This window comes from Crocodylus porosus, unplaced genomic scaffold, assembly GCF_001723895.1.
Source record: "Crocodylus porosus isolate Cpor-Errol unplaced genomic scaffold, CroPor_comp1, whole genome shotgun sequence".
In the NCBI taxonomy this organism is placed as follows: Eukaryota; Metazoa; Chordata; order Crocodylia; family Crocodylidae; genus Crocodylus; species Crocodylus porosus.
Genome location: NW_017728927.1, coordinates 779,236 through 806,262, shown reverse-complemented (window position 1 = coordinate 806,262; position 27,027 = coordinate 779,236). Strand labels below are relative to the sequence as shown.

The 27,027-nt window shown below is 43.4% G+C and overlaps 1 protein-coding gene across 1 annotated transcript in view; it reads left to right on the top strand.

The window, feature by feature from the left end:
• The first annotated feature begins 475 nt into the window (after positions 1 to 475).
• Positions 476 to 27,027, top strand: part of OTOA (otoancorin) — a 38,689-nt gene continuing 12,137 nt past the window's right edge. Inside the window, exons 1-12 of the mRNA XM_019542176.1 lie at positions 476 to 2,024; positions 2,418 to 2,633; positions 3,087 to 3,254; positions 3,869 to 4,009; positions 4,671 to 4,726; positions 5,691 to 5,808; positions 6,859 to 6,932; positions 8,212 to 8,347; positions 16,857 to 17,047; positions 18,683 to 18,776; positions 19,764 to 19,893; positions 23,391 to 23,578. Coding sequence (XP_019397721.1) covers positions 1,800 to 2,024; positions 2,418 to 2,633; positions 3,087 to 3,254; positions 3,869 to 4,009; positions 4,671 to 4,726; positions 5,691 to 5,808; positions 6,859 to 6,932; positions 8,212 to 8,347; positions 16,857 to 17,047; positions 18,683 to 18,776; positions 19,764 to 19,893; positions 23,391 to 23,578 — 1,737 coding nt within the window. The 5' untranslated portion in view covers positions 476 to 1,799. The remainder of the gene's footprint in view (positions 2,025 to 2,417; positions 2,634 to 3,086; positions 3,255 to 3,868; positions 4,010 to 4,670; positions 4,727 to 5,690; positions 5,809 to 6,858; positions 6,933 to 8,211; positions 8,348 to 16,856; positions 17,048 to 18,682; positions 18,777 to 19,763; positions 19,894 to 23,390; positions 23,579 to 27,027) is intronic.

Here is a 27,027-nt window from a genome sequence, read left to right as displayed (position 1 = left end):
GCATTTTTCAGTGTTGAACACCATCAGGTTCTCATCCGCCCATTTCATGAGCCTGTCAAGATCTGCCTGGATCACCCTCCTGTCCTCAGGTGTAGATGCTTTACCACAGAGTTTGGTGTCATCAGCAAACTTGGCCAGTCCACTTCTGACACCAATGTCCACATCATTGATGAAGATGTTAAGCAATATAGGCCCTAGGACAGAGCTTTGAGGGACCCCACTGGTGACTGCACACCACGATGATTGACTTCCATCAGCCACCAACCTCTGGGTCCTACCGCGGAGCCAATTCCCCAGCCAGCAAGGTCGAGGCTGCAGTTAGCCAGTTTGCCAAGAGGTGATCATGGGATACCAGATCGAAGGCTTTTTTGAAGTCAAGATGTATGACATCAATCTCTTCCCCCTTGTCCAGGTGATAGATCACCTGGTTGTAAAAGGAAATGAGATTGGTCAAGCAAAACCTACCTGCAACAAACCCATGCTGGGTATCCCTCAAGGTATTGCCATCAGCTTTTATTTTTTTGATGACCAAGTGCTGAGACAGTAAAGGAGAGAGGTAGAAAATGCTTCACAGACAGGTTGCTGATATTTTGCCATTGTGATAGAGCCATTAAGTCAAATATACCCCTGTGGGCAGTGCACATGCGTAAGAACGTCCTGTCCACCATACAGCTGAAGTCATACAATCAACAAGTGCCTGGAGATGGCTGTTTCATAACATGATGTTCCTGAACACTGGATAGGGTTTTTTTTCTATATTAATGAAACTCCCCAGTAGACTTAACCCTACGTGATACCAAATTCAACACTCTATACCAGAAGCTGGCAACATTTTCTGGAAATGGGCCAGAATGACCCAACTCAGGTGCAACTGATGCTAGGACCCAGCCGCTGCCACTCTTCCCCACTACCTGATCATGGTGTGGTATGAGTGAAATTTGCTGTGGTGCAAAGCAGCATGGACAAAGCCCCCTGCCACTGAATACCACCACAGCCCCCTGCCTCCACTGGGCCATAGATTGCTGACCCCTATACAACAATTAATTAAAAAAGTCCTTCTCTATTTTTAATTAGGGAAAACATATTGCAACCCTCACTCGCAATAACTGTATTTGAATTCTTTTGTGCTTCTGATATGGGAGGTTGGCCGCAATGCAAACAAAGCTAGAAGAGTAGTTGATGATTTATTCCCAGCTGTACCTGCACAGCTGTGTATGCTTCTCACACCAGGACATAGAGGCATGTTTGATGTAGTCTGTTGAACATTGTTCCCCCTTCCAGTGAAAAGAGCTATGTTGGGGAGGGGAGTAGACACAGCCTAAGAAACCATGCTGTTGTGGTTTTGTGGGAGATCAGCTGGATGTTCCTACAGCTGGTGGTGAACATGTTTACATCCAGTAGAACAACCTCTGGCTGTGGTCTGAAGTGAAGTACAGGTGCTTTAAGCACCTGCTCCAATACTTCACTTACTCATAGAATGTGTTGAAATCTCAGCTGCGACCCAAAAATCATTCCAGGCAGTTGTTCAGAATCAGTCTAACCACCTACACCCCTGTCCTTCATCCTTTTAAAATTAAGAATTATGCTCAAAATCCTGCAAAGGGAACAGATTCCAGAAGTGGAGTCTTTATGCAGAGAGGATCTTCCCATGACATACTGGGTCTTTTAAATTTAAGTTCTCACAATGAGCACTTCCCAACTTAGTGGAGTTCAGAGCAGTGTAGTAAGATAAGTACCTCTCTCATAACCAAGTCTCAGAACTTTCAGAATTTTAAAGATTATAATTAAAGATATTGGTGATGAGCAGATATGATTGGAAAGGTTTGAGCACAGGAGAGATGTTCATGCTGTATTTCACTGCCCCAGGCGTTACCTCACATTTGGCTGGTCTTTTATACAGGCTAGGCTTGTTGGTTTGCTTTTATGATGATACGGGAGAGATGGAAGCCGCTGTGGCTCGGGTTTTACTTCACCAGATGATCAAATGCAATCACCTGAGAGGCTTCCAGGCCGAGGTTCACAAGGTGTGTATGCTGTTTATTCTCCCGTAAACTCTAATGGATAATCTGATCCTGGAAAGAGGCAGGGAGATTGGATTCTAGAAGAAACAAAGTGAAATGTCACTCACCTCTAGGAAATGCAAGAACAAATACTTGATTGTGTAATGCAGAGGATAGAAGCTCATTGATGCTTTTCCCAGATCATCTTTTTTTTTTTTTTTTAAGCCTGTTTTCTCATTTCTCATATTCTTATGCAAAATGTGGTTCTACTACAGTCCTTCCGCAGAATGGGTTCTTACTGAGAGTGTGCTTCTAGTGCTGATGCCTATTCCAAAGGCCCTCTGAGCGTTTGGGGTGATGGTGGAAACAGGATCTTGGCAAATCTCCCTGCTCTGCCTCTACCTTTTCTTGTTTTAGCTCAAAGCTCAACTGCTGGACATTGCCATGCAAAACCAGACTTTGAATGATACCCTTGGGTCTCTGTCAGATGCAGTGGTTGGGCTGACTTCAGGTCAGCTGGAATCCTTGTCACCTGCAGCTGTGCATAATGCTATTTCAACATTAAACCAAGTCTCTGGATGGGCTAAAGACCAAATTATGGTTTTATCCAGCAAATACCTCACTCACGAAAAGGTACGTTTGGGATTTCTCTGATGTCAATCATATTTGATGAAAGCAACCGAAGTGCAACAGCCATTGCTCAACCACAGCTGCTGATTTGAAACAGGTTAGGAGCCACAAAATGTTTTGCTTTCTAGTTCATTCATAGCCAAATGTTTTGGTAATGCTGTGACCGAGATGGTTAGAAAATGTTGTTTAAATTAGGTTAAAAAAATATAACCCCTAAAATTTAACCTGATGCAGCATGGAGGCACATTTTCAGTGCATTATTTTGCTCATTCTTCCATGTACATTGCACTTTGAGAATTATTACTGCAGGTTACACATTGCAAAGAGTAGGAAGTTGAAAACTGCATCTTAAACTAGAAATGTATTTCATAGCATTAAAAGTAATTTTACATTAGGGACTTTTACAGTTTGTGGATAAGAAAACTTCCCATTTTGTTTGTTCTGCTCTCCATGTAGGTTTTATCATTCCATAACATAAGTCAGATGGGTGCTTTGGTGACTGGAATTAGCACCCAGTCATTCTACAGCATGAACCCAAAGGAACTCTCTCAGGTGATTAGAGGCACTTTATCTCAGTATGCATCTGATTTATCACCTGCTCAACAACATGGCATCCTTAGTAAGGTAACTATGATCTCTTGTGTGTTCAGACCCAATCCCCACCAGCCCTAATGTGCAAGGAAGGACCACACATGCACAAAAAGATGTAAACTGGCACTCGCATGTGGATTTGGGTTATATTCTGAACTGATGTAAGAACATTATTTCTATTCTGTTTTCTCTTAAGCATCAGTTAAGTTTCAAAGGTTATAAACTCTTCCTTCTATCATGCTATAACGTGATTTAGTTTTGGAGTATGAATCAACAATCAAATTAAAATGAGTTAACAGGAGTCAGGATCTTACTGCAGAACAGCAGATGTTCAGTGAGTCTCTGTTAGCCCATTTGTCTGCTCTGAACTGGTAAGTGAGATCAGAGCAGCTTATCCCTAGATGAAACAGAGCTACATTTTCCCTGATTCACTGTTTTCTTACTATAGGTTAATAGCAGGGAGAGACAGTCCCTGTCCCCTCTTAACTGTTCCTGTTAACTCACTTTAATTTGATTATTCAAAATCTTTGAATAATGAAATGCGCCTTTCCTTGAAACCTTTTAAGATAATGCAACACTGTAGTGAAAAAAATCATCTTGTTCAGATATAAACTCTGAGAACTATAATTTCTTTGCCTTTTTATTAGATGATTGCACCTAGAGATTTTCCTTCATCAGTCACAGATATACAAGGAGCTTTTTTTAAAGAAGTATCTCTTTCAGCTTTATGGAAGGAAACAGATTTTAACTCTTCAATGATGAAAGAAAAAGAATTGAGGAAGAGCCAGGTAATGAGTAGTTCCAGTGGTACTCAGTGGGGATTTCTTCAGAGACCCAATGAAACACTTAGTCTAGTCATTTTGCTTTAAGAACACTCCACTGCCTACAGTGACAGGCCATGTTTCACCAGTGAAGAAAAGTGACAAAACCTTGAAGATTATCTTCCCAGTCTTTATTCTCAGATGCATGTCCAGTGCCCCCTGGAGAATGAATAGGAGTGTAAGGATGAAAAGCATACATGTAAAGAATATGTCGTGAAAGGAAGGAATCGGTCTAAATATGTTTTGACTAATGCAATCCAGTGTGCCTTGGAGCTGAGCAGCATTATAAAGCAATCTTTATGTAAGGATAAACTTGAATGGGCCAAGCACAAAAATCATCATGATTCTGTCACACATTTCTTCTCCCTCCCATACTGCATATTTGACATTTGTGTGTCTGACTAGTCATGATTCCAGATGTAACAAAGTCTACTATCTACACAGTACACCATTCCTTAACTCACTGATAAAATTTACCCCTGCCAATAAGGGTTCTAGGGTGCAGTGAGTGGATGTCATCAGTGTATTCAATGTTCATAAAAAGATGAGTATGCCAGAAACATTCAGCAGTTCCTTCAGCTATCAAACTTATTACCCAAGAGCCACTTTCATGTGTTTTTAATTTCAGGCCTTGTATCTGTACGAATTATTGTCTAAGAAAACAGCTCCTGCTGACCTTTTAAGGTATGGATATTAGTCTACTCTACATTGCCAGTGAAACATGGTTTACACCTTGTTTGCCATCATTCTTGCAGCAAAGTGAAATATCTTCTGTTAGTCTCATAAGATTCTACACTTATATGATACCTTTCATCCCCTGAGGCCCCAAGCATTTCATTGTAGGGGCCCCTAAATCCAGTGCCTAGATCAGAACATCCCAAAAAGCTTTGGGTAGTTCAGAGTTCATAAGCAAAATATTGCAAATGTAGGCTTAACTCTGCTTTCCACTGCCTAAAGGATTCTCAAAGAATGGCACAAGGAAGGAGCTGGGATGAAGAGGTATCCAGAGGAGGTTCTTTCTGGAAAGCTGATCTGTGGAATGAGAAAAGTTGAAGAGTCTCTGTTAGATACACTAACGTGTTCTTGAGATCATAGTTTATCAGAGGTGACTGCCAGTATCTGGGGGAACGATTGTTCGCAGGAGCACCCCAAGGGATGATGAAGTCGCATAGTTATAAACTACTGCAAGACTGTTTCAGGCTGGACATAAGGAAGAATTTCTTTACTGTCCAAGCCCCCAGTGTCTGGAATAGCCCACCATCAGAGGTGGTTCAAGCACCCACGTTGAATACCTTCAAGAGTAAATTGGATGCTTTTCTTGCTGGGATTCTATGACCCCAGCTGATTTCCTGCCCTTCAGGTGGGGGGCTGGACTTGATGATCTTCGGAGGTCCCTTCCAGCCCTAATGTCTATGAAATCTATAAAATCAGAGAAAATGAGGGTTCAAAGGGACCTCAGGAGGCCATCTAGTCCAACCCCAACCAAATCATCCCACCTAAGGTTTTGTGTAGCTGGGTCTTAAAAACCTCCAAGGATGGAGATTCAGCAACCTGTCTGGGTAACTTGATCCAGTGTTTTATTACCCTCCTAGTGAGAGTTTTTCTTAATCCAAAGATCCAAATTTGTTGAGGTTTTTTTTTCTATCAGTACAGGGCAGCTGGTGAAAGGAGTAACCTGCCAACAGATTGAGAGGATGAGCACAGACTCTTTTTTAAATCACTTCTGGCTCTTTGAAAAGCATCTTGAGTTGCTTTCTCCATATCAGGTAAAACTGGAAATATTATAGTATGTGTCTAACACAGGTTAATATATGTATTTAACTTTCTTGCATACCACAGTTCAGAAGCCACACACAACTTCTGGACAGTTTAAATATGGCTTCTGATAAATGAGAAGTTGGGGCACTATCTGCTGATAGTTGACTCTAGAGCACATGCATCTCAAGTGTTGTATCTTGTGGTTCTCATCCCGGTGAGATGTAGGTTTGTGGTTAAAAGGATTAGGAAATTTGGTAACCCCAGTATATAATCTGATATACCACTGATAAATTAGATTATATACCAGTGGTGGATCAGATTATGTAATATAGTAGGTAAATCAGAGCCAGATGAATTCATGAATAAAATTCAAGCTTTATGTGTGTGTCTTTCTGTATAACATTTGTTGTTCAAGAGTAAGTTGCAGAAAACTTTCTACAGCTCATTCTTGAACTGCAGCTAATTCAAGAATAATTTGTTGTATAACACAAACACTTACATGCTTCCCAACATGGGACTTTTCATCTCTGGTACCTAAGAAAAGACAACTGCAAACATTTTTGTAGGAGCTATGTACATTAAAACAATCTACAAAGATAGTACACACAAATCTATACAGGCATACCTCGGAGATATTGCGGGTTCTGTCCCAGACCACCGCAATAAAGCGAATATCGCAATAAAGCGAGTTGCATGAATTTTTTGGTTTCCCAGTGCATATAAAAGTTATGTTTACACTATACTGTAGTCTATTAAGTATGCAATAGCATTATGTCTGAAAAAAAAAAAAAAGTACATACTTTAATTAAAAAATACTTTATTGCTAAAAAATGCTAACCATCATGGAAAAATGGTGCCGATAGACTTGCTCGATGCGGGGTTGCCACAAACCCTCAATTTGTGAAAAACGCAATATCTGCGATGCGCAATAAAGCAAAGCGCAATAAAACGAGGTATGCCTGTATATGTTAATTCATTTGATGTAATAGATAAAACGTATGTGCATTTTTCCTCAGGATTCACAAGTGTCTAATTTGTAAATATTTCTCTTTTTTTAGGTTAATTGTTTGGCTTGGAAATTTTGGATGGACTCCAACACATCTATCCCCCCCTTCCTCTTATCAGTTCTTCCGTAAGTCACTCTTGTTGCATACAAGCAATACATTCAGGGTTTTTTCATCTGTTTTTGCTTTAATTTAACTAGGTACTAATACGGGAGTTGATAACTCAAGCAAATGATAGTTTTTACAAGTAGGTCACTAATGCTAAGTTAAAATTCATGTCCCCTGGAAGTTTATATTTGGTCACTGCTCTCTGGGAGTGAAGGGAGCAGCAGGGCAGTGCTCTCCACACTTCCCTATGCCAAGGTGACCCCAGTCTGGGGAAGGTGCAGGGAGTCTTTCCCCACTGCTTTATTCCCTCTGGGAATGGTAGATGTCTCTGGGCTACTGTTTGGGCTGGGGCTGGTGGGACCCCCCGCTAGCTTGGGGTTAGGGTTGTGCCAGTAGAGTCCTCCAGGCTAGAATTAGGGTTGAGAAACGGTAAGACCTCCCAAGAGAGGGGTCGAATGCCTGCTGGTAGAACTCCCATATCTAGACTTAAGACTTCAGTTGATGGGGTCCCCAACAAAAGAGTAGAGTCCTGCTCCGTAGAGCTATCTGTGCTCAGGTTAGGTTTTTGTCTGCTAGGGTTCTCCAACCTTGGCCTAAAGTTGTGGCTTATAGAAAGACCTGGAGTAGGTTTGGAGGCCTGGGCAATAGCCACCTCCCATCCCTTCAACCCCATCTAGGGCAGGGGTTGAAGCCAGAAGGGCTAGGGTTGGAGATAATAGTATTGGTGGCCTAGTATTAGGGACAGAGCTGGATCCCCAACCTAAAGTTAGGACAACAGCAGCAGAGTCTTGTGAGTATTTAACCCCTAGGCTCTTGCTTGCTGTTTCTATTCATAGTAGGATTGTTCAGTTTCACTTCAGGAGGGCTTGTCTTCCCATCAGGACTGGAAAATACTGTAGCCAGATACCGTCTCCTTGCCCTCATCTCTCTTGCAGAGGCACCATGAGGTACTGATTCCACTCACCAGCTCACAGCAGAATGTCTTCACCTACCTGGCTATGCTTTCTGTCGTCTCTTAGCATGTCACAGTGAAGCACTTCAGAGTTGTTTCTTTTTCATCCAAGGTCATTTTTTATATGATATAAGACAATTTGTGGTGCTCCAGTGTTGCGCATCACCAGTACACTCATTTTTCTAGAGCATTTTAAAGGTACATGGAGCACTTCAAACGTTACATCCTTCCAATCCCCTTTAGGCTAAACTCAGAGAAGAATCTATCACCATACACTTGACTTGTGGTATTATGGAGAGCTGAGGTCCATCTTTGCAGACCCAGAAGCACTTTTATTCTTTCTCCAGGGCTCAGTATTTGGAATCAGTTTCAGGCTCTCTGTGTGTACCTTTCCTGATAAGTCTGGGGAAGACTGAACTGGATCTTCTAGTTCTAGACTCCCACAAAAAGAGTGCAGTCCTACAAAAAGTACAGGAGTGTTTGGTAAGCAAATCTTTTTTTCATGCAGTAAATGGCGGGGTGAAGGAGAATGCTAATTTGGAATGACTTTTGTTTCATCCAGCTAAAAGAAGTGCTGGTTTAACATTGCTTTGGAAGTTTTGCATTACAGCTTTGTTAAGTCTGTAGCTTTTGCTGTAATACAGTCACTTCAAATATATGTTATGATTTATCAATTTGTGTTTGATTTAATAACCCCTGTGCATTGAGTTAACATTAAGATACGACTGGGAAACATGGAGTATTTAAACCATGTTATAACGTGGCTTCTTCTTTTCTGTGGCTTTATCTGTACTTTACAGGAAGTCCAGTGCTCACAGTGGTTGCAATGGGGGGTAAAACTAGTGTAAATTAAGTTCTCTCTAACTCTGCCTTAAAGTTAGACAGCACAATGGTGAAAACTGAAGCTCTGCAAGAGCTTCCATTACTATACCTGAACAGTGGTGTGTGATTTTTTTTTCTGAAAATTCTCAGTGTTAGATGCTAAGTGGGTAGAAAATGTGTGTTATTACCATGTCGGAGAAACAAATTTTATCCCCAGGGAAGCCCCAACCATTCAGGAGCCTGAAGGGCCAAGGGATCCCACTGCAGACAGCCACTTGAGTCTGTCTGCTAAGCAGCAACAACAGCAGCTAGTGGGGTCCACATGTGAGTAATCACCAGGGATCCTGGTTTTCTGTGATTTTAAAAATTGCAAATTCTCTCTCGTTTAAAAACCCAAAATCCGTGATAAAAATTAAAGGCCCCCCACAACCCTTCCCAGTGCTGCTGGTGCCCTGCACTTGCTCCCACAGTCTCAACAGCCCTCCTGATGCCCCTCACAAAAGCCCCCCAGACCAGACCCACAGACACTGATACCCACCCCAGCAGGTGAAGTGTGTCTGGGGGGATCGGGTGGGTCAGGGCAGGGGAAAGGGAAGGTACTGACGGGTAGATCAAAAAGTGGAGAGTGTGCCCCTGTGCCTACTCACAGGAGCAGGGCTGGGGGGTGAGGGCAGGGGTGCCATCATATGGGCAATGCACATGACAGCCGGCCTGACAGGAGGTTTGCACATGGAGGCCACCACCGCAATTGCCACTGTGCCCTGTGCCTCCATCTCACGGCCACCTGAATGGCTTTGTGGGCAAGTGGTGCAGGGCGCAGCAGCAGCAGTGTGGTGGCAACCGCCATGTGCGGGCCACATATGTGCCCCCCGGCTGGGGGGTGGAATGGGGGGCTTGCACGCAGCAGCATGCCCCGCAACTGGCTGCACGGCTCCGCAGTGGTGTGTGGTGGCTGCATGTAAGGTTGGGGGGACTTTGCAGGCAAGTGCTGCCACCATGGAGCCATACCTCTAGGATCCAGGGGCAACGGGTAATTGGGGCTTGGGGACAGTGGGGCAGGGCTGGGAAAGATGGTTGGGAGCTGAGGGAGCAGGGGGTGCTGCCGGCCCCAGATGGCACACCACAGCTAGGAGCAGGGGGCAGGGATAGGGGTGCCCCTCTGCAGGGGGCTTTGCAGGCAAGTGATATGGGGGGCAGTGTGGTGGTGCCTGCCATGTGCTGTGCGACTGGCAGCAGTGGCTCAGTGCGGGGTGGTGGTGAGGATGGCTGCGTGCTGCCCCACCACCACCATGCTGGCGCCTGGCAGCCAGCTGCACAGCTCCAAGCACAGCTCTGGCAGCAGCAGGAGGTTGTGGAGGCAGTGGCTGTCACTGCCATCACGGCCCTCCAAGTAAATGGCAGCGGTTGCTGCGTGCTAGCCCAAGCCGCACCCCCCCATCCCTTGCCATGGCTGGAGAGCAGGCCTTGGAGCCGTGCCCCAGCCGCATGCCAGCCTCCCTCTTCCCCCTCCCCTGGACAGGCGGCCGGGCAGCACGTGTGCAGCCCGCACATGGCGGGCACCCCTGCCCTCACCCCCGGCCCTGCTCCCTGCTACGACATGCTGCCTAGGGCCGGCAGTACCTCCCACGCCCTCAGTCCCCAACCATCTTCCCCAGCCCTGTCCCAAGCCCCATTTACCTCCATGCTCCAGGAGCAAAGGGCAAGCCTGAGCCGGCCTTGGCTGCCTCAGAGGCTCAGACCCTGCTCTCCCCCACTCCCTGCCCCTCTGGCCAGGGCTGGGGGTTTCCTGCCCTTTTTGTAAATCGGCTCTGGCAAGCTGGAGCTGCACCAGCCTACAAGAGCACTTTGCAAAAGTGGAGAATCCATGGATTTCTCTGCTAAAAAGAGAAATCTGCATTTTCTCCCATTAGAAACTGGGAACCTGTGGTTTTCTACGTTTTTCCATGGGAAACAGAAAACCCGGATCCCTGGTAATCACACCACCTGGTCTTCAACTTAAATAAGCACCTAGGAGGCTGTGTCACTGGGGTCCACCCCACAGACATGGTGGTGGGTACATGCCATACCCCTAGGCTTCCACGTCTGGATGGAGAACCCACCCTTGGTGCTACAGAGGTCTTTACCCAGACAGAGTCAATGGTCCCAGCCTCCACGCAGACAGAGCCCTTGATTCCAGGCTGCAAGGACTGCCTGGCACATTTGATGGAGACTAAGAGTAGGGCCACTGGCACCTCCACTTATGGGATGTGCTCCCTGGTGAAGGGCCTGGTGAGGGAGCTCCAGGAGGAGGTGAGCAGGTTACAAGTCATGAGGGAACACGAGGCAGAGAGATGTGTACTGCCGGTCTCTGCACCCAGGGAAGGACTCCATGGAAACCAAGCAAAATAACAAGCTTGAGCGAGATGCCTCTACCGATGGTGGGAGGAAGTTGGTCACATCAGGCCCAAGTCATGAGGTGAGTCAGTAGTTCCACCAATAGCCCTGCACAACAGCTTTGCAGCCCTCGCATCATTGACATGGAGGGGCATCTGTGTCCACTGCTCTGCAAACAGGACAGGAATAGCCACCCCCCACCAAGGAGACAACGAAGGGTAATTGTTGTGGGAGGCTCCTTGCTACAAGGCACAAAAGGAGCCATTTGTTGTCCAGACCCCTTTGCGGTAGAGGTCTGCTGCCTTCAAGGAGCCAGGATCCAAGATGTCACAGAAAGGATCCCTAGGCTGGTCCACCCTATGGACCACTACCCCATGCTTCTTGTCCATGTGGACACCAATGACACGGCAAGAAACAGCCCTGAGACAATCATGGGTGAGTACAAGACCATGGGGGCGAGGCTCAAGGACCCTTGGGGCACAAGTGTTCTTCTCAATCCTCCCAGTCAGGGGCCGAGGCCGATGAAGGGAGGAGTGCATTAAGGAGGTAAACTGAAGGCTTCGGAGATGGTGTCACTGCATTGGCTTTGGATTTCTCAACCTAGGTAGACCATTCAAAACCAGTGGGCTACATGCAAGGGATGGTATTCACCTCACAGGCAGAGGAAGAAAGCTCTTCTCTATGAGAATTGGTGACTCGCTGAGGAGAGCTTTAAACTAGGCACAATTGGGGGTGACGGGGGAGCCTCCATTGTTGTATATGAAGCCACTACATGAATCCTCTTTCCATGATAACCTGAGAGAGGTCATTGAAGTAGTGAACACCCAGATGAGCACCACCATCCTGAGACACTTGCACAGTGACAGAAAACCTGAGTTAACCAGAGGGGAACTTGGGTGCCTTTATGGGAATGCCAGAAGCATGGGCAACAAACAGGAGGAACTGGCTCTCCTTCTGATAGACAAAGACTTTGACCTCATTAAGGTGACGGAGACCTGGTGGGATGACATGTATGATCAGGTAATGGATACTGACAGCTGTAGTCTCTACAGGAAGGTTTGCTTTGGGGAGAAGAGAGGAGGAGTCGCCCTCTATGTGAAAGAGAGGTACCCCTCCCCGCAGGTCAGGTTTGATAGCAGGGAGACCTCCCTCAAGACCCTCTGAGTCAAGATACAGGGGGGTTCAAGAGAGAGAGACATGATGGTGGGAGTCTACTACAGACCTCCCTCCCAGGAAGAGGAGAATGATCAGGCATTCTCCAGGGACCTGGCAGAGGCAGCTAGCACCAAAGACCTGATTGTCATGGGTGACTTCAACTACCCTGACATCTGTTGTGGGGACCATTCGGCCAGCTCCAGCAGGTCAGCCAATTGCTTGGCAACTTTTGATGACCTGTTCCTGTCACAGGTTGTAGAAGGATCAACCAGGGAGAAGCCACTCTGGATTTAGTGTTTACCAAAGGAGAGGACATGGTAAGCAACCTGAGGATTGGTGGTACTCTGTGTGACAGTGACCACAAACTGATTAAGCTAACCATTAACCAGACAGCTAGAATTTCAGTTAGCAGAACAGAGGTCCTAGATTTCAGAAGGATGAACTTTAACAAACTCAGGAGACTAGTTAGAAAGGCCATCTGTGACCAGCAACTGGAGGATTTGGGAGTTCAGGAACGATGGTACCTCCTCAAGGGAGCAATCCTCTCTGCTCAAAAAGAAGCCATTCCCATGATATAAAAAAGCAGGAAAGGAGCCAAGAGACCTGCTTGGCTCAACAGGGTTATTAGAGAACTCTTGAGAAAGCAAAAGGACACATACAAGCAATGGAAAAAAGGATCAGCAACCAGAGAAGAGTTCACTAATATAACCAGGGTGTACAGGTATGAGATACAGAAAGCTAAAGCAGGCATAGAAATCAAGCTAGCATCCAAAATTAAGGACAACAAAAAGTCCTTCTACAGGTACATAGGGAGCAAGAAAAAATCGAGTTCGACTGTGGGTTCCCTGCTAAATCTGGAGGGGCAGCCCACAGTAGATCCCCATGAAAAACTTGAGCTCCTAAGTCGTTACTTCACAACAGTATTCCAGAAAGCTAACAGGAGCTGTGCACCTGTCTGGAGGCCCAGGGAATATGGGGAGGTCAACAGACTACATGAAATCAGCCCCAACCAGGTGAGGGTCCTCTTAGAACAACTGGACTTTTTCGAGTGTGCTTGGCCAGACGACCTACATCCAAGAGTTGTAAAAGAACTGACTGAACTCATAGCAGGGCCTTTGGCAAAGATATTTGAAAAGTCATGGAACTCAGGAGTGATCCCAGACAACTGGAAGAGGGCCAACATTGCACCCAACTTTAAGAAAGGGAGGAGGGATGACCCTGCAGACTATAGACCAGTGAGTCTGACTTCAGTCTGAGGAAAAACTTTTGAGAGAATTATTAAGGAGGCCATCAGTCACAAACTTGTAACAGACAGGATGTTAAGAAACAGCCATCACAGCTTTGTGAAGGGTAGATCATGCTTAACAAACCTGGTGTCCTTTTACCACCAGGTAAGTAACCAACTGGACAAGGAACATGAGGTAGACATCATCTGCTTTGATTTCAGAAAGGCTTTTGACTCCGTCTTCCATGAAATTATCTCAGTTAAACTGTACAGGCCTGGACCAATCTATGGTGAGATGGATGGATAGCTGGCTTAGAGGTCGGTCCCAGGGATGTCTCCAATGGTGTCCCACAGGGATTGGTGCTTGGACCCCTGCTTTTTAACATATTTATTAATGATTTGGATGAGGGGGTGGAATGCTTTGTGATTAAGTTTGGCAATGACACGGAACTGTGGGGAAATGCAAGCACATGAGAGGATAGGGCAAGGATCCAGGACGACCTAGACAGACTGGTTCTATGGGTGAATCAGAATCAGATGAGGTTCAACAGGGACAAGTGCCAGGCCCTTCATCTGGGTAGAAAGAACCTTCGCCATAACTATAGGATAGGTGGTAGCCCGCTGCTGGCGCAACACCTGGAGGTGACAATCGATCAGAAAATGAGTGGGATGAAGCTGCCAGCAGGGCAGATGGAACTGTGGCAGGCATCAGCCGACATGTTGCTTAGTAAATCCAGAGAGGTGCTCCTCCCTCTCTATTCAGTGTTGGTGAGGCTGCAGCTGGAGTACTGTGCCCAGTTTTGGGCACCGCCCTTCAAGAAGGATGTGGATAAGCTCGAGAGGGTGCAGAGAAGGGCCACCCGGATGATCAGGGGCCTGGAGGATAGGTGAGGAGACTGAGAACTAGGCTTGTTCAGCCTGAGTAAGAAGAGACTGAGAGGGGACCTAATAGCCACCTACAAGTATGTCACGGGGGAGCACCAAGTTCTGGAGGAGCAACTCCTCAGGAAGGCACCCCTTGGAAGGACAAGGACCAATGGGCAGAAACTAATAGAGGGAAGCTTTAGGCTAGATATAAGGAAGAACTTCTTCTCCATAAGGGTAACTAGAACCTGGAGCACACTCCTGGCAGAGGTGGTGCAGTCACCATCCCTGGAGGTGTTCAAGACAAGGCTGGATAAGCAAGCACCTCATTGAGCTAGTTTGAGCTCAGTAACCTCTTGCCTATGGCAGGGGGCTGGGCGTGGTGGTCTTCCACGTCCCTTCTGGTCCTATGATTCTGTGATCTATCAGGGTTTCTGTACACTGTTTATAACAGAGATTCAGTGCTTCCTTATCCCCTCACATTTGTTTCTCTACATCCCCCTGTTGTCTCTTTTCTTTTACTTATAAGCTGTATAAGCTGTTTGGGGTAGGACCCATCTTTTTGTTGTGTTTGTGCAATTTCTAGGATATTGGCACCCTGATCAATGATGGGGCTTCTACATGTAACACCACTTACAAATATTAACAAGAATACTGTTTTGTCAGCCCCATGTGCAAGCCTAAGATATTTTAACATGGCTTATCAACAGCTGTTGCATCAGTGTATCTAAACAGGGACAGGGGAAGTTTTTTATTGGCTAGTTGGGGTCTTCCTGACTTACCTGAGTAAGGATTGTGGAATTGGGTCCACTGCCTTTTTAAAAAAACATTTGTAGGTAATAACATTTAAGAAATAAGCTAAATTCTTTGGTTGAAATTCCAGTGGCACCAAAATGTAGGGCTCCACTCTAAGCTCCAACACACGATACTGTAAAGTAGCCATGAAATTCTGGACCAGAAAAGCATAATCGGAGACTGAGGGGCTGTGTTCCTGAAGACAGTTAGTGTTAGGTAGACAGATTTAAATATATTTATATTTACATATCTCTTCAGCTCTGCTCCCACCAGATGTAAAAGTGTGTGCTGGTGCATACAAGTCACAGCACATTTTCTGGCTGAGCAGCCTGCCAGTTTTTTCAGGACAAAGGTTGGACAGCTGCAAAGGGCCAAACTTTTCTTCTGGTCATGCAGAGTTGTTTTTGGAATGGCTTACAGGGATTATTGCTTTGGCTGTTTTCTGAAGGAAAGCCATCTAGCTCGGCACACAACATCCCTTTGTTCTCATTTAAAGCACAATAAGCCTGTATTTGCCACTCATTCCCTTACAGTCCCCTTGTATGCATTGTAGCGCTGCATTACAAGGATATTGGTCTCTCATCTCCACTTCTTACATATGTTCTCTGTGTCCCCCATTAAGTTTTATTGGTTGCACTCTAAGCAGTAAACATTTCTTTAAAGCCTTATTCACTTCCTTCTGTGGCTCAAAGCACTCTCCTGAGAAGTCACTGCCACACACACAGAGGCGGTGACCACAGCCCAGGCTTGACGTGTTTGTCTTGAAACTGTATCTTGTTCTCCCAGCCTTTGCTGATCCTGAGCAGCTGGCACAGGAAGCTCCACAGAGCAGGCAAGTGGAAGATATTTCCTCTCAGGCTGCAGAGTTGTTTTTTTGTTTGTCTGTTTGTTTGTTTTATGACAATTTTTCATGTTTTAAGTCAAATCAGCCAAATCAATTCCAAATCAGTGAGTCAGTCAAGAACCATAAGTGGCCCTACTACCGGCAAACATCATCCAGCCCCACCTGGGGCTTCAGATGTTTCCAAATCATTTGGCAGGGATCTACATGCAGGCCCAGAGTCTTAGGGTTTGGATGCCCCTGAGTTTTGCTTGCCCTCAGCCACATGGCTGCAGAAGCAAGCTAGGGAGGAGTCTCCCATTTCCATGAAGTGGGCATTAATCTAAGATCGTCCCACTCAAGCAACAAATGGGAGGTTAACTATACATTACTTCCATGGGTACTACTCCATGCCAGAAAAGCGGTTATCGCCAGTGACTAGGAAAACTGCCGTAGTGGTCACTTTTACTGGTGCTGTTCTGTTTTTGCTGCTGTAAACCTTGAGACTGTAACGGTCCCTGCTGATGTTGAATCCCTGCTACACAGGGGGAATTGATTGGTTGATCCATGTAGCTACAGATGCTCTTTCCTCTCATCCACTGCTACTGAGCACCACACAGCCCAGTGCACTGGGAAGCAGAAAAAGACTCTGCAGAGACCGCAGACCCTCCATTGGAACATCTGTTCAAGAAATCTATGCTCCATGATCTCAGGAGATAGTAGCTGCTCGTTTGCAAGTTGGGTGGATATGTAAAAGTGGGAAGGGTTTTGCTGTAGTAACAGCTGTACTTGTTGCTTTACCATTGAAAGTACAAATTTACAGTTAAAGATGCAATAACCCCACCTTTAACTTTACCAAATTTCCACTGAAGTGTATAGTACTGATACTAGCTTTGCCAATGAGGCAAACACATTAGCATGGACCCTCTTTGTTTCAGAATGGCTCCATTGATGATGAGTATGATGTTGATGTGCTTGGCAATCTCATCTGCCAGTTACCTCCAGCAGCTATCCGTGGTGGAATGTCCCTGCAGGCAATGGCAGTAGCCCTTCACCGGTTCAAATTCTGCCACCAGCTCAGCCATGAGCAGAAGACAGAAATCAAATCCAGACTTATTGAGCTGTATGGGTAAGATCTTGGATGTACAGTACTGCTTTGGTTGGGGTTAATCCATACAAATACTAACCATTTGCTTTGTCCAGACAGAACTGCAGTAAAAACGAATCAAATCAACCTCTGTAATTGTCTGAGCCTGTAAGGCCCACATTCATCTTGATGGCATTTTCTGTTTTCATGTAATGTGATGAGCCTAATTTATCACTGCCCATGCTCTCAATAGAGTTAAACATCCTGACACCCTGACTGACAGCTCTGGGAGAAAGAAAAGAACTATTAGTGGCAGAGATTGAAGGGCACACAGATCTCCTGGCATGAGAAGCTGGGGCATTTTCAGTGAGTCCCTAAAACAGAGGCAGGGAAGGGTAACATACAGGGAGCTTGTGGAGGTTGTGGGGAGGCCCTGGCATATGCAATCCACTTACCTAGAGAAACAATTAAACATACAACCCTTTGGGTTTAATTCACAACTGTCGGGATAAAAGCCCTATCGGAGCCTTACTCACGTATCGCTTATACAAAGAAAATGATCCCAGCTCCCCAGATTAGAAGAATGCACAATTTCCCTCTCTTTTGTTCCTTTTGGGAAACTCTTAAATTTGAGATACTCAGTACAGAACTGCTACCCCCTACTCATCCTAAAATAAGCTGTGGTACACCCACTCTCTCCACAGCCAGTCACTAAACGCTGCCCATCGTTTGTTGCTCTCTTTGAATCGCCTCCAAATTGTCAGCATTTATCTGGTAACCAAATGCTCAGAACGGAATACATTAAAGAAAGGGTTAAAAATCAACTTTCTCTTCACACCAAGAAGTTAGATAACAGCAGCTCTACTGAAAACTGTGTTTTAGCTTTTAAACTGTATTTTTTTCCTATCTGCTCACTTGACACAGCTTAACACAGATAAAAGCTAAGATATTGCATCCTGTGGAGCTAAGTTGTGCTGCATTTAGTAACATGTTCATCTACCTCAGACATCGTGATAATAGGGAAAATCCTGGAAATCCAATAGGACTTTGCTGCTGTGATCATGTAGAAGCCTGCATGGAGCTTCATGGAAGGGGAGAAGAATTGATTATACTCCAAGATGTACCAGTCTCCCCAGGTGGGCTGGTAACTAAGCAACAGGCCAGCCATTGGGGAACATGAATATGTGACTGGTTAAACTAGGCCTTTGACCTTTATCCTGCAAATATTTAAGCATGAGAGCAAAGTTACAAGTATCTACAAGATTAGGCTTTGGATATAGCATTTTACAGCAGGGATGGAATCTATTTTTGTTGAAGTTCCTAACTGATTGTAATAATTGTCCCTTTCATGGAAAAGACGAGAGAAATTTAAAATGGGGCAATCTTGTTATTCTGTAGATATGATGGCAATGAGCTGTTATAGGTGCTGAAATAGAGGGATGCACTAAGAGGGTATTTGAAAGCTCTCTCTGGCTTTACAGGTGGACCATAAATAAGGGAGTTGAAGAAAAATATGACCTGACGTTAACAAATCTAAAATAGTAGTTTAGCACAGAGACCTTGATCTTTCTGAGAGGATAGGGTATAAAAATGTGGCATTTCAACACTAGCATTAGGCAGCTGTGATGTTGCAGAAATTATTTATTTTTAATATAGTTTTCCTAAACATTTTCTTAGCTCCCCAAGGAACTGGACAGCCGAAACAACACTGGATATTGGACCATTCATAGCTGTTTTGAGAAAAGATGAATTAAGTGTCCTTGCTGAAAAGGTATCCTTTCATTTACATTTTTTTAGAATGTAGAAGATAATATTAAAACTTTGCAATGGCAAATGTTATCGTTCAATTTAAAATGGATCATCTTAGTATGGATACTGTGTATTGAATTCCCCTTGAAAGGAACCTTGTATATATTTTTGTCCAGTCCTTTATCCCTTGTCAATCAAAACTTGCGTGGTTTAATCTGGGAACTCATGGTAATGTAATCAGTTATTTATGTAACTGCTTTCGTTAGTTGTATGTTGTTGCATAGGATAATATAGTTGATGGGCCTACACATTTTTTAAGCTTTACATGCAGCAGTGTTCCCTGCTTTCTCAATCCTGTCAACCCAACGTGTAGACTTACCTTGGTTGAATTAAAACTGTGTCTTTTGTCATTATTAACTATGGGAACACACGATGAGAGAGAGAGGGTCAGATGATCACTTGTACATTTACTGTTTTGCTTAAGAGCTAGTTTGGTATGAACATCCTCAGTCATCTAATATCCTCAGTCATAAGACTATATCTTGCCCTCCCAGAGAGTTGGGCTGTGTTTTCTTTTTCCTATCATTCTTTATAATCTTGTGATCTTTGTGTATCAATGTAAACTTGTGAATCCACACTACAGCAATAAAGCATTGTTCCCGTCAGCAAGGTGTTTTCCTCAAGAGATCATGTTTATAACTGGAAATCAAACCGAGTTACAGATCAGCAAAAAAAAAAGTGGTGGCGGGCCTCATTCCAGCCTTCTGACCCTGGGGCTAGGGCTTCACCTCCCCATAATCTTTCTTCCCTTCCTCTTGTCATCCAAACAGCCATTTTACAGTCCTCCCCCCCCAAAAACATCTAGAGAGGACTGGAGAACTGAGCTGCAACTAACCCCTTGGTTACAGAGACTCATGTCATTGTCCTGCCCTTTGTCACATCCTAATCACTTCTTTGTTTCAAAAAGGAGGGAATTCTGAAAATGTCTCTTTCATCTCTCATCTTGCAGTTTCCAGATACCGTTCTGCAAATAGCAAAGATGGCTGGGGCAGCTCCTCTACCTCAAGAGTTCCTATCTACTGTATTTGAAACTGTTCACAACTCTACCGTCCTCACTGCAGCATCTAACCATGGGACTGGTGAGTATTTTTGTTGTGTCAGAAGGACAAGTTGATAATGTTGATATTTTTGGTTGTGCTTCTGCAGTCTGAATGGTCTTTTGGGTTTACTTTGTCATGAAATCCACCTTGAGAAATGGCAACTGAAAGCACAACCTCAAGCATTTGAGAGGTTCAGTCTTTCAGAACAATCAGTTGGTTTGTATTATTGCCCAGCTAATGAAACACTTTGTTCCATTAAAAATATGCAGCTAAATATCTACTGAAAGGTGTGGGGGGTGCTTGGAGGAAAAAGATGAATGATTTTTTGTTAATTTTAGTTTTGTTTGGTTTGCTGGTAGAAATGAAACTTCCATGAATAGACAGATACCGGAGATGGGCAAGATATTGAGCCAAAAGATTGCACCCATTTAATCTTTTGTCAGATGTCAGAATATGTTGACTCAGCTATTCTGAATGTGACAGGTGGTGCTATATTCTAGCTGTCTACATGGAGTAAATGTAATCCAAAATGTATGTTAATCTGTAGTGACTACATTCAAGTGTTCATTGCACAGGAGATCTTGTGCCAAATGGAGTCTATCTTCTGTATGTCTTATGTACTTCAATTTTACCTTAGTGTTTCTGTAACTATAATTTCTATAGGCTTCAGATGCCATAGCAGTCCTCTTGCCCCAGTATCTCATCCATGTATGTGCAAGGATGAGTTTGTATAGAGCCCCACTTAAACCCAGAGGAGAAATGCCAGATTTGCTATGGTAGTTGGAGAATGAATTTAGCCCTAATCATGAGGCATTCATGTACAAAAGGATGCAATGTGGCTGTATAATTAAACTGCTATGTTTTTGCCTCTGTTCAACAAAATAATGAGCCGTGGTATTATTCCAGATATATGCTGATGTAGAAAAGCAGAATCTAACCCAAAGGGGATAATTGTGCCTTTAGGTGATTTCAGCGTTTCTGTGGAGGATGGATGAAATCCACCCCTTCTTGCACCGGGAAACTATAAATTCAGGAATCATAAATCAAGCTTAATTCCACTCTGGAGTGTGCCAAAAGTCTGAGGACCTCAACCCACCTATTTCAGCTTGCCTTCTGCATCCTTTAGGATGTGTTTTAGGATGTAGTCACAATATCATAGATCAGTGATTCTCAACCTTTTTAGACTTGAGGCACGTCTAAAAAAAAACTTGAGGCACCCCTCAGAAAATGTTTAACTACAGAAGAATAATAGAGGATTTTTTCTGTTCCAGATAACTCAGAAAGATCGCAATACTATAGATTCCTATTTGAAAACTCTGGGTTTATCTTGCGAACTGTGTTTATACACCTAACAATGCTAAAACTTGTTTGGCACCCTGCAGCACCTTTGAAACGATCTCAAGATACCCCAGGGTGCCACAGCATGTTTGCTGAGACTTACTGGTATAGATCCAGAAGCCTTCCCTTATTTTGCTTCACCCAGGGCCCCTCTGCATTCAGGGCTGGTGTAAGGAGCCCCTGTCTGCAGTAGATAACCAATACTGACCCCCTCATGCAGTTCCTCTCCTCACCAAGGGCTGTGGAGTGGTATGGAGCACATAACTGTTTTCCCCAGTATGGATTAGTTTGACCAGTGAGGAAGCTGAGAGTGGAAAAATCTAGGACTTTTTTTTATTTCTAAAACCTCCCCAAAACAGGAAATGCTTTTAGGATCACAGCTGATCTAATAATAATCTTCATAATTTGGCAGCAACAGTATCATATAGCACTAAGAGCTGAGTTTACGTCTCTATTTCCAGATGATTAAAAAATAAAAACCCTGAAAGTGTGTGTTGTTTTAAGCCCATTTTTTTATAGATGGGAAATCTAAGGCACACGTAGTAAGTGATTTACCCAAGGCCAACAGCAAAGCAGCAGCAGTGCTAGAAATAGAAAGCAGTCCTGAGATGCTATTATATATGTTAAAACGGAAACACTTAAACTAATCTTTCCCATTCACACTAGATTAAAGTAGATTTGATTACATCAACAATAAGTATGAAACAGCATCAGATACAGGACACACAATCAGAGTTGTAATGAGCATTTCTTGCCAGCAGATCTGGTGTGTTCCAAGTAATGAAATCAAAGGTTTTTCCAAGGATAAAAAATACTAGGTTTTGTGTCTCGGACATGGAAGTCTATTGTGTCTGCATTGGCAGCATTTACATAAAAAAAAAAGTTGACCTTTTGCTGGGGAGGAAAGTGAAACAGTCCTGCTTTATATGAGACCTGTCTAAAAAGCAAGTAGAGAAGTCAGCTGGTACAGTAGAAGCTAAACAGTTTTTTCATTTGCTCAACAGATTTGGTCTTTTGAATGTTTTACTGACTGCTCCAGCTTTCTTTGATTTCCTTCCCCTGCTTCCTTTCAAAAAATAAATCTATTTTATATATCCTTGCTTTAGTCTGCTTAGGTAGGGAAACTCAGCTCAGAGGCAGCATCTATGGAGTTTTGTTTTTCCCTGGTGATGGCCAAATCTGAAAACATTCAGTTATTGTTTGTTTTTGATAATTGCTGAACAAGTTTCCTAAACTAGAAACAGGAGAGGGGCTAGGAAGAGATCATGTTAGGATGCTAGGCTCTCCTATACATAAGAGACAGAAAAAGCCTAAAAAGAAGCAGATTTGTCAAAACACACAGTGACAACAGTGTTCTTGGAGACCCAGAATCTGTCCTTGCATCAGATTTTTGATCATATAGTTTAGCTGCTTGGTAGTTGTGCTGTAAATAAGCATCTCTCTCAGGTTGTCTAATTCCTGGCACTTTGTGCTTGACAAAAAATAAGCCGGGGGAATTTTCCGGCATGCTTAATTATCTAGGCCAGTGCCTTGTTTAAATACCCGACATCTTTCCAGACATGCATAATGTTTCAAAGAGGAAAGATCAGTCATACCTGCTGTTAGGCTAGCTGGTGAGTTGGATTTAATAAGTCTTGTTTGAACAAGAATAAGCAGGTTCAGTTTATTCAGCTGCAGTATTTTCATGTAAATAAATTATACAATACAGGTACATGGAAACTTCCGTGGTCAGATTCAAGAGCTTAATTTGACTTTTTATTCCACTGAAGTCAGCAGAAGGTTTCACCTCCAAATCTGGCCCTGAGGAATTTAGAATGACACATCTGAAAACTCTTAAGCTGATATTCTAGATGTTGCAAGCAAGTTTTGTTTTAGTAAGATGTTTTATATAGTCACTGGTTAATCTGCTCCTCCTTTCCTTTGTCTTCAAGGAACAAAGCACATACTAATTAGGTAAATGCTAGTTTTAGACAAAGAATATCAATTGCATATGAGTCTTTAAAATATATTTTTTTTATTTCATTGTGAGAATATTGGATGCTTAACTTATCAAAATAGTCCTGGCCAGAGTTATATCATGATATTTTACCATCATAACAAGACAGCATAAGGCTTCATTGCTTTGATTTTTGCATCAGAATTCTTAAATCAGTTCCCTTGAAGAAAGCTCTTCAACCTGTGTTTTGTTTTTTTTCCAGGTTGCATAGGAATCAGAGCTCCCTCTTCAGATGAGATTATTAAGTTAGGAGAAGCAAATGCCTTTTGGTCAGTTCAAGAACTGCAGTGCATGGGCACAGACACTTTTATCAAAAATGTGGAACTCCTTGGGACTGTGACAGGTTTCAACAAATCCCAGCTTATTGCTTTGAAGGAGAAAGCTAAGCAGGTAGCTATTACATCTCCACAGAAAAATACATCCATATTTTATTGCTGAAGTGTACATTTCTAAAGTAACTGTTGCTTCAGCATTATTGTTGCTTCAGTAATACCTACAGTTTTTTGGAGAAATAATCTCAAATGATATCAGATATCTTAAAGGAAAATTTGTATTAGTTTAGAGTCAACAGGCTAAATTGGACTGAGCTGCTGGTCGCTGAATGAGTTAAATGCTTTGCTTTTGAATCCCTTTTTTAGCTACCTTATTCCTGTTCTTTCAAAACTGAAAAATCATAAGCCAACATCAAAGGCTATTACTCAGCCTGCTGAGAAGCAAGTTCAGAGTGTTGGTATATCTTGGTGTTTTCAACAACATGTTAAACTAACCCGATTGAAAAGTCTTTTTCTGTTCAGGACAAGGCTAGTATTCTCACCATCACTATCTCTTTTGGAACTGCAGTGACAACAGCAAGTGAGGGAAATTTTAGGTGGAAAAAAGCCCAAACACTTAGAGTGTGTATACACGTGCTCTGGGAGTGGTGGGGGATGCTTTAATTAGAGCGGCTCTGAGCGCTGCTCTAATTAAAATGTCTGGAGCATCTTGTGTATTGGCGTCCCCGCACTTAAAAATGTCACTGGGGCATTTTAACTAAAGCTCATCAAACACGCTTTAGATAAAGCACCCCCACTGCCCTTTTTAAATGCAGGTTCACTGATGCACAAGACACTGGAAGCTTCTGGAGTGCAGTAATTACCACTCTCCAGCAGACAGTGCATCAGAGCAGCCTCACTGCTTGTGTATAGGCACCCGTAGGCTGAATCTTCACTGGCAGTTTTTTTTACCCTGGGATAACTTATGTGTATTAGTTACCTAACTGTAAAAGCAGAGAAGTGATGAAGCAGCTTAATTTTTCTACCACATCAGTTATGGACGGATTAGAAGTATGGCATGTATCTATCTCCCTCATGGTGGATACTAAAAGTGCTTTGTTTCCACTTAGTATTGCACAGCAGGAGAACTGCTGCTGGTTGGTATCTCACTATAAAAGACCTAACTTCACATCAGTCAAGACAAAGATAAGGCCAAAAAGTGCAAGTTCAAGCATCATCAGTCAAGCCTAACTTTTCAAACTGATGATGAGTTAGAGGGTGGGAAATGGTTCAACTTAGATTTCCAAATTTTATGGTGCCTCCTAGAATGGAAAATTCCATGTCTGCTAATTTGGCAGAATGGGTCAACATGTTGTATAATAAAAATACCTTCTGGAGATACTGCCTCTTCCAAAATGAAGATACATGACCAGGAAGAAGAATGAACATATCTCAGGAAAAAAAGAGCATTATTTATCTGAGTAGCTTGGAAATTTACAAAGATGTTACCACAGTGCAGTTGAATGGCTTCCTTGCAGAGTGGTAGAGAAATTGCCAATGAAATTAATATTCCTATTCCCTAGCTGTATTCAGTTAAAAGTACGTAGGCCTGTAATGCACCGAATAAAAATCTTTCAGTCAGCACAGGCATTTGTAAGAAAGACTGCAGTTTGGCAGGAAGCAATGAACTTTCTGTATACTAATTTGTCAGAAATACTACAGGGTTGTACTGAATACAAAATATGAGGAATGAACAAGTATAAGCCAGGCTGCTAGAGTTGATTGAAATCATATGCATGAGATGCTGTACAGTATATTGTTAATCACAGGGCACCTTTGATGAAAGGCTTGAAGAAACTGGCTTTATTTCCCCTAAATGAATTCTCAGAAAGAGTCTGTAATTCTGTGTTTCCAAAATAATGCAAGGAATTCACAGTTAACTGATTGTGGGCTAATGAAAATAAGCTTAACCCACTTGTAATTGGGAAATCTCCAAATCTCTGTGCTTTGATATACGTATAGATGAGTTTTTTGTCTCTTGTTGAATGGGGTAAGATCCATTTCAGTTTTCATTCTACCTTATGTTCAGATCTGCATGGGTAATGTTTCATGTATCCTCTCCTGCACTATTGAATCCATACTGCCTGAGAACATTAACTATAAACCAGTTCAGAATTCTCTTTATTTCACAACTGCATCAGATACAAACAGTTTTAAACAAATGCAAAAAAAATATCTAATTATGTGTGGTTCATGTACTTCTTTATCTAGCAAATCAAGATCTTTAATACTGGGGTTTATACATATTACCATGTTTAATCATCTTTGCAGAAGATTAAAAGGTCTTGGGTTCTATACTCTGTACATTATAGTTGCTTTATGCAGGCATAACTGGTCAGATAGATGCTCTCAGGCTAAGGAAGATCAGTGTTTAATGTAGAGCAGGGCTAGCCAACCTGTGCCACAGATGCCACAAGTGGTACAGAAAGCCTCTGTATGTGGCACACAACAGATCAAGAAGGGAAAAGGAAGCAGAAAACAGCAAATTGGGCAGGGAGCATAGGGAAGGAAGTGAAAAGCAGAGCAGCAGATCAGTCAGAGAGCAGAGGGTTGGGAGGAGAAAGTAGAGCAGCAGATCAGGTAGGGGGCACAGGACAGGGAGCAGAAAGCAGAGCAGCAGATTAGGCTGCTCCAAAGGGGATCCAAAGGGGATCAGAGTTGCACTTTGGGAGAGTGTACAGCTAATTTTGTGGTATACCTGCCAAAGAGATTGCCCACCACTGATGCAGAGCAAGCAAAACTGCCTCCCCAGACCCTTTTATAGGGGACATATTTGAAGAAAAGGGTTACACCTGGCTTACCTCTGTGCTCCACAAATACTTGACTGTAATAATGTCTCCATGAAGCCACTATCGTCCAATGCAATTTAGAAAAGCTCTGAGACTGCCCCAAGTTTCATTTGAATATTAGAAAAACTTTCCAAGGATGTAATAAAACAACTATTTTTGTGCATGGTCCCAAGCTGTCCTGGGTGTCAGAAATCCTGTTCCCAGTGATTTGGTCCTTTTTCAGTTTATTTCTCTTTAGTTTGTGTAGTGTCATCTTCAGGGGATCTGAAATTGGAACTGGAGTTCATCTTCAGTATGTACCTCTTTTTCACTTTTTCAACCAAAGGTGAACTTCAAGAAAAATAACTCCCCTGTGTCAGAATGGTATGAGGTGTTTGTTCAGACCATGGCTGGGCTTCTAGATCTATTTCTCTACACAGCATTAGCACCAGGCTCATTTTTGAACATCACATTATGGAGGAACTGACATGAGAGGTTGCTGCTGTTCCAGAGGCCGTGGTGGAGAACATAGGCTTGTCTGATTTTTTTTTTCTTTTTTTTTCTTTTGAGATGAGCGTATTTCATTGTTTGGGTGGACACAATTGCTGATTATTCAAACAAACAGTCAAAAGATGTCTACTCTGCAGTAGCGGCAGCTTGGGTAGATCCATCCCAAGCTAGCTTTAACCTTACTAGCTTGGAAACTGGTAGCATTGTACCATAGTGGCATGGCATAGCATATAGCCTAGGTGCCAAGTAT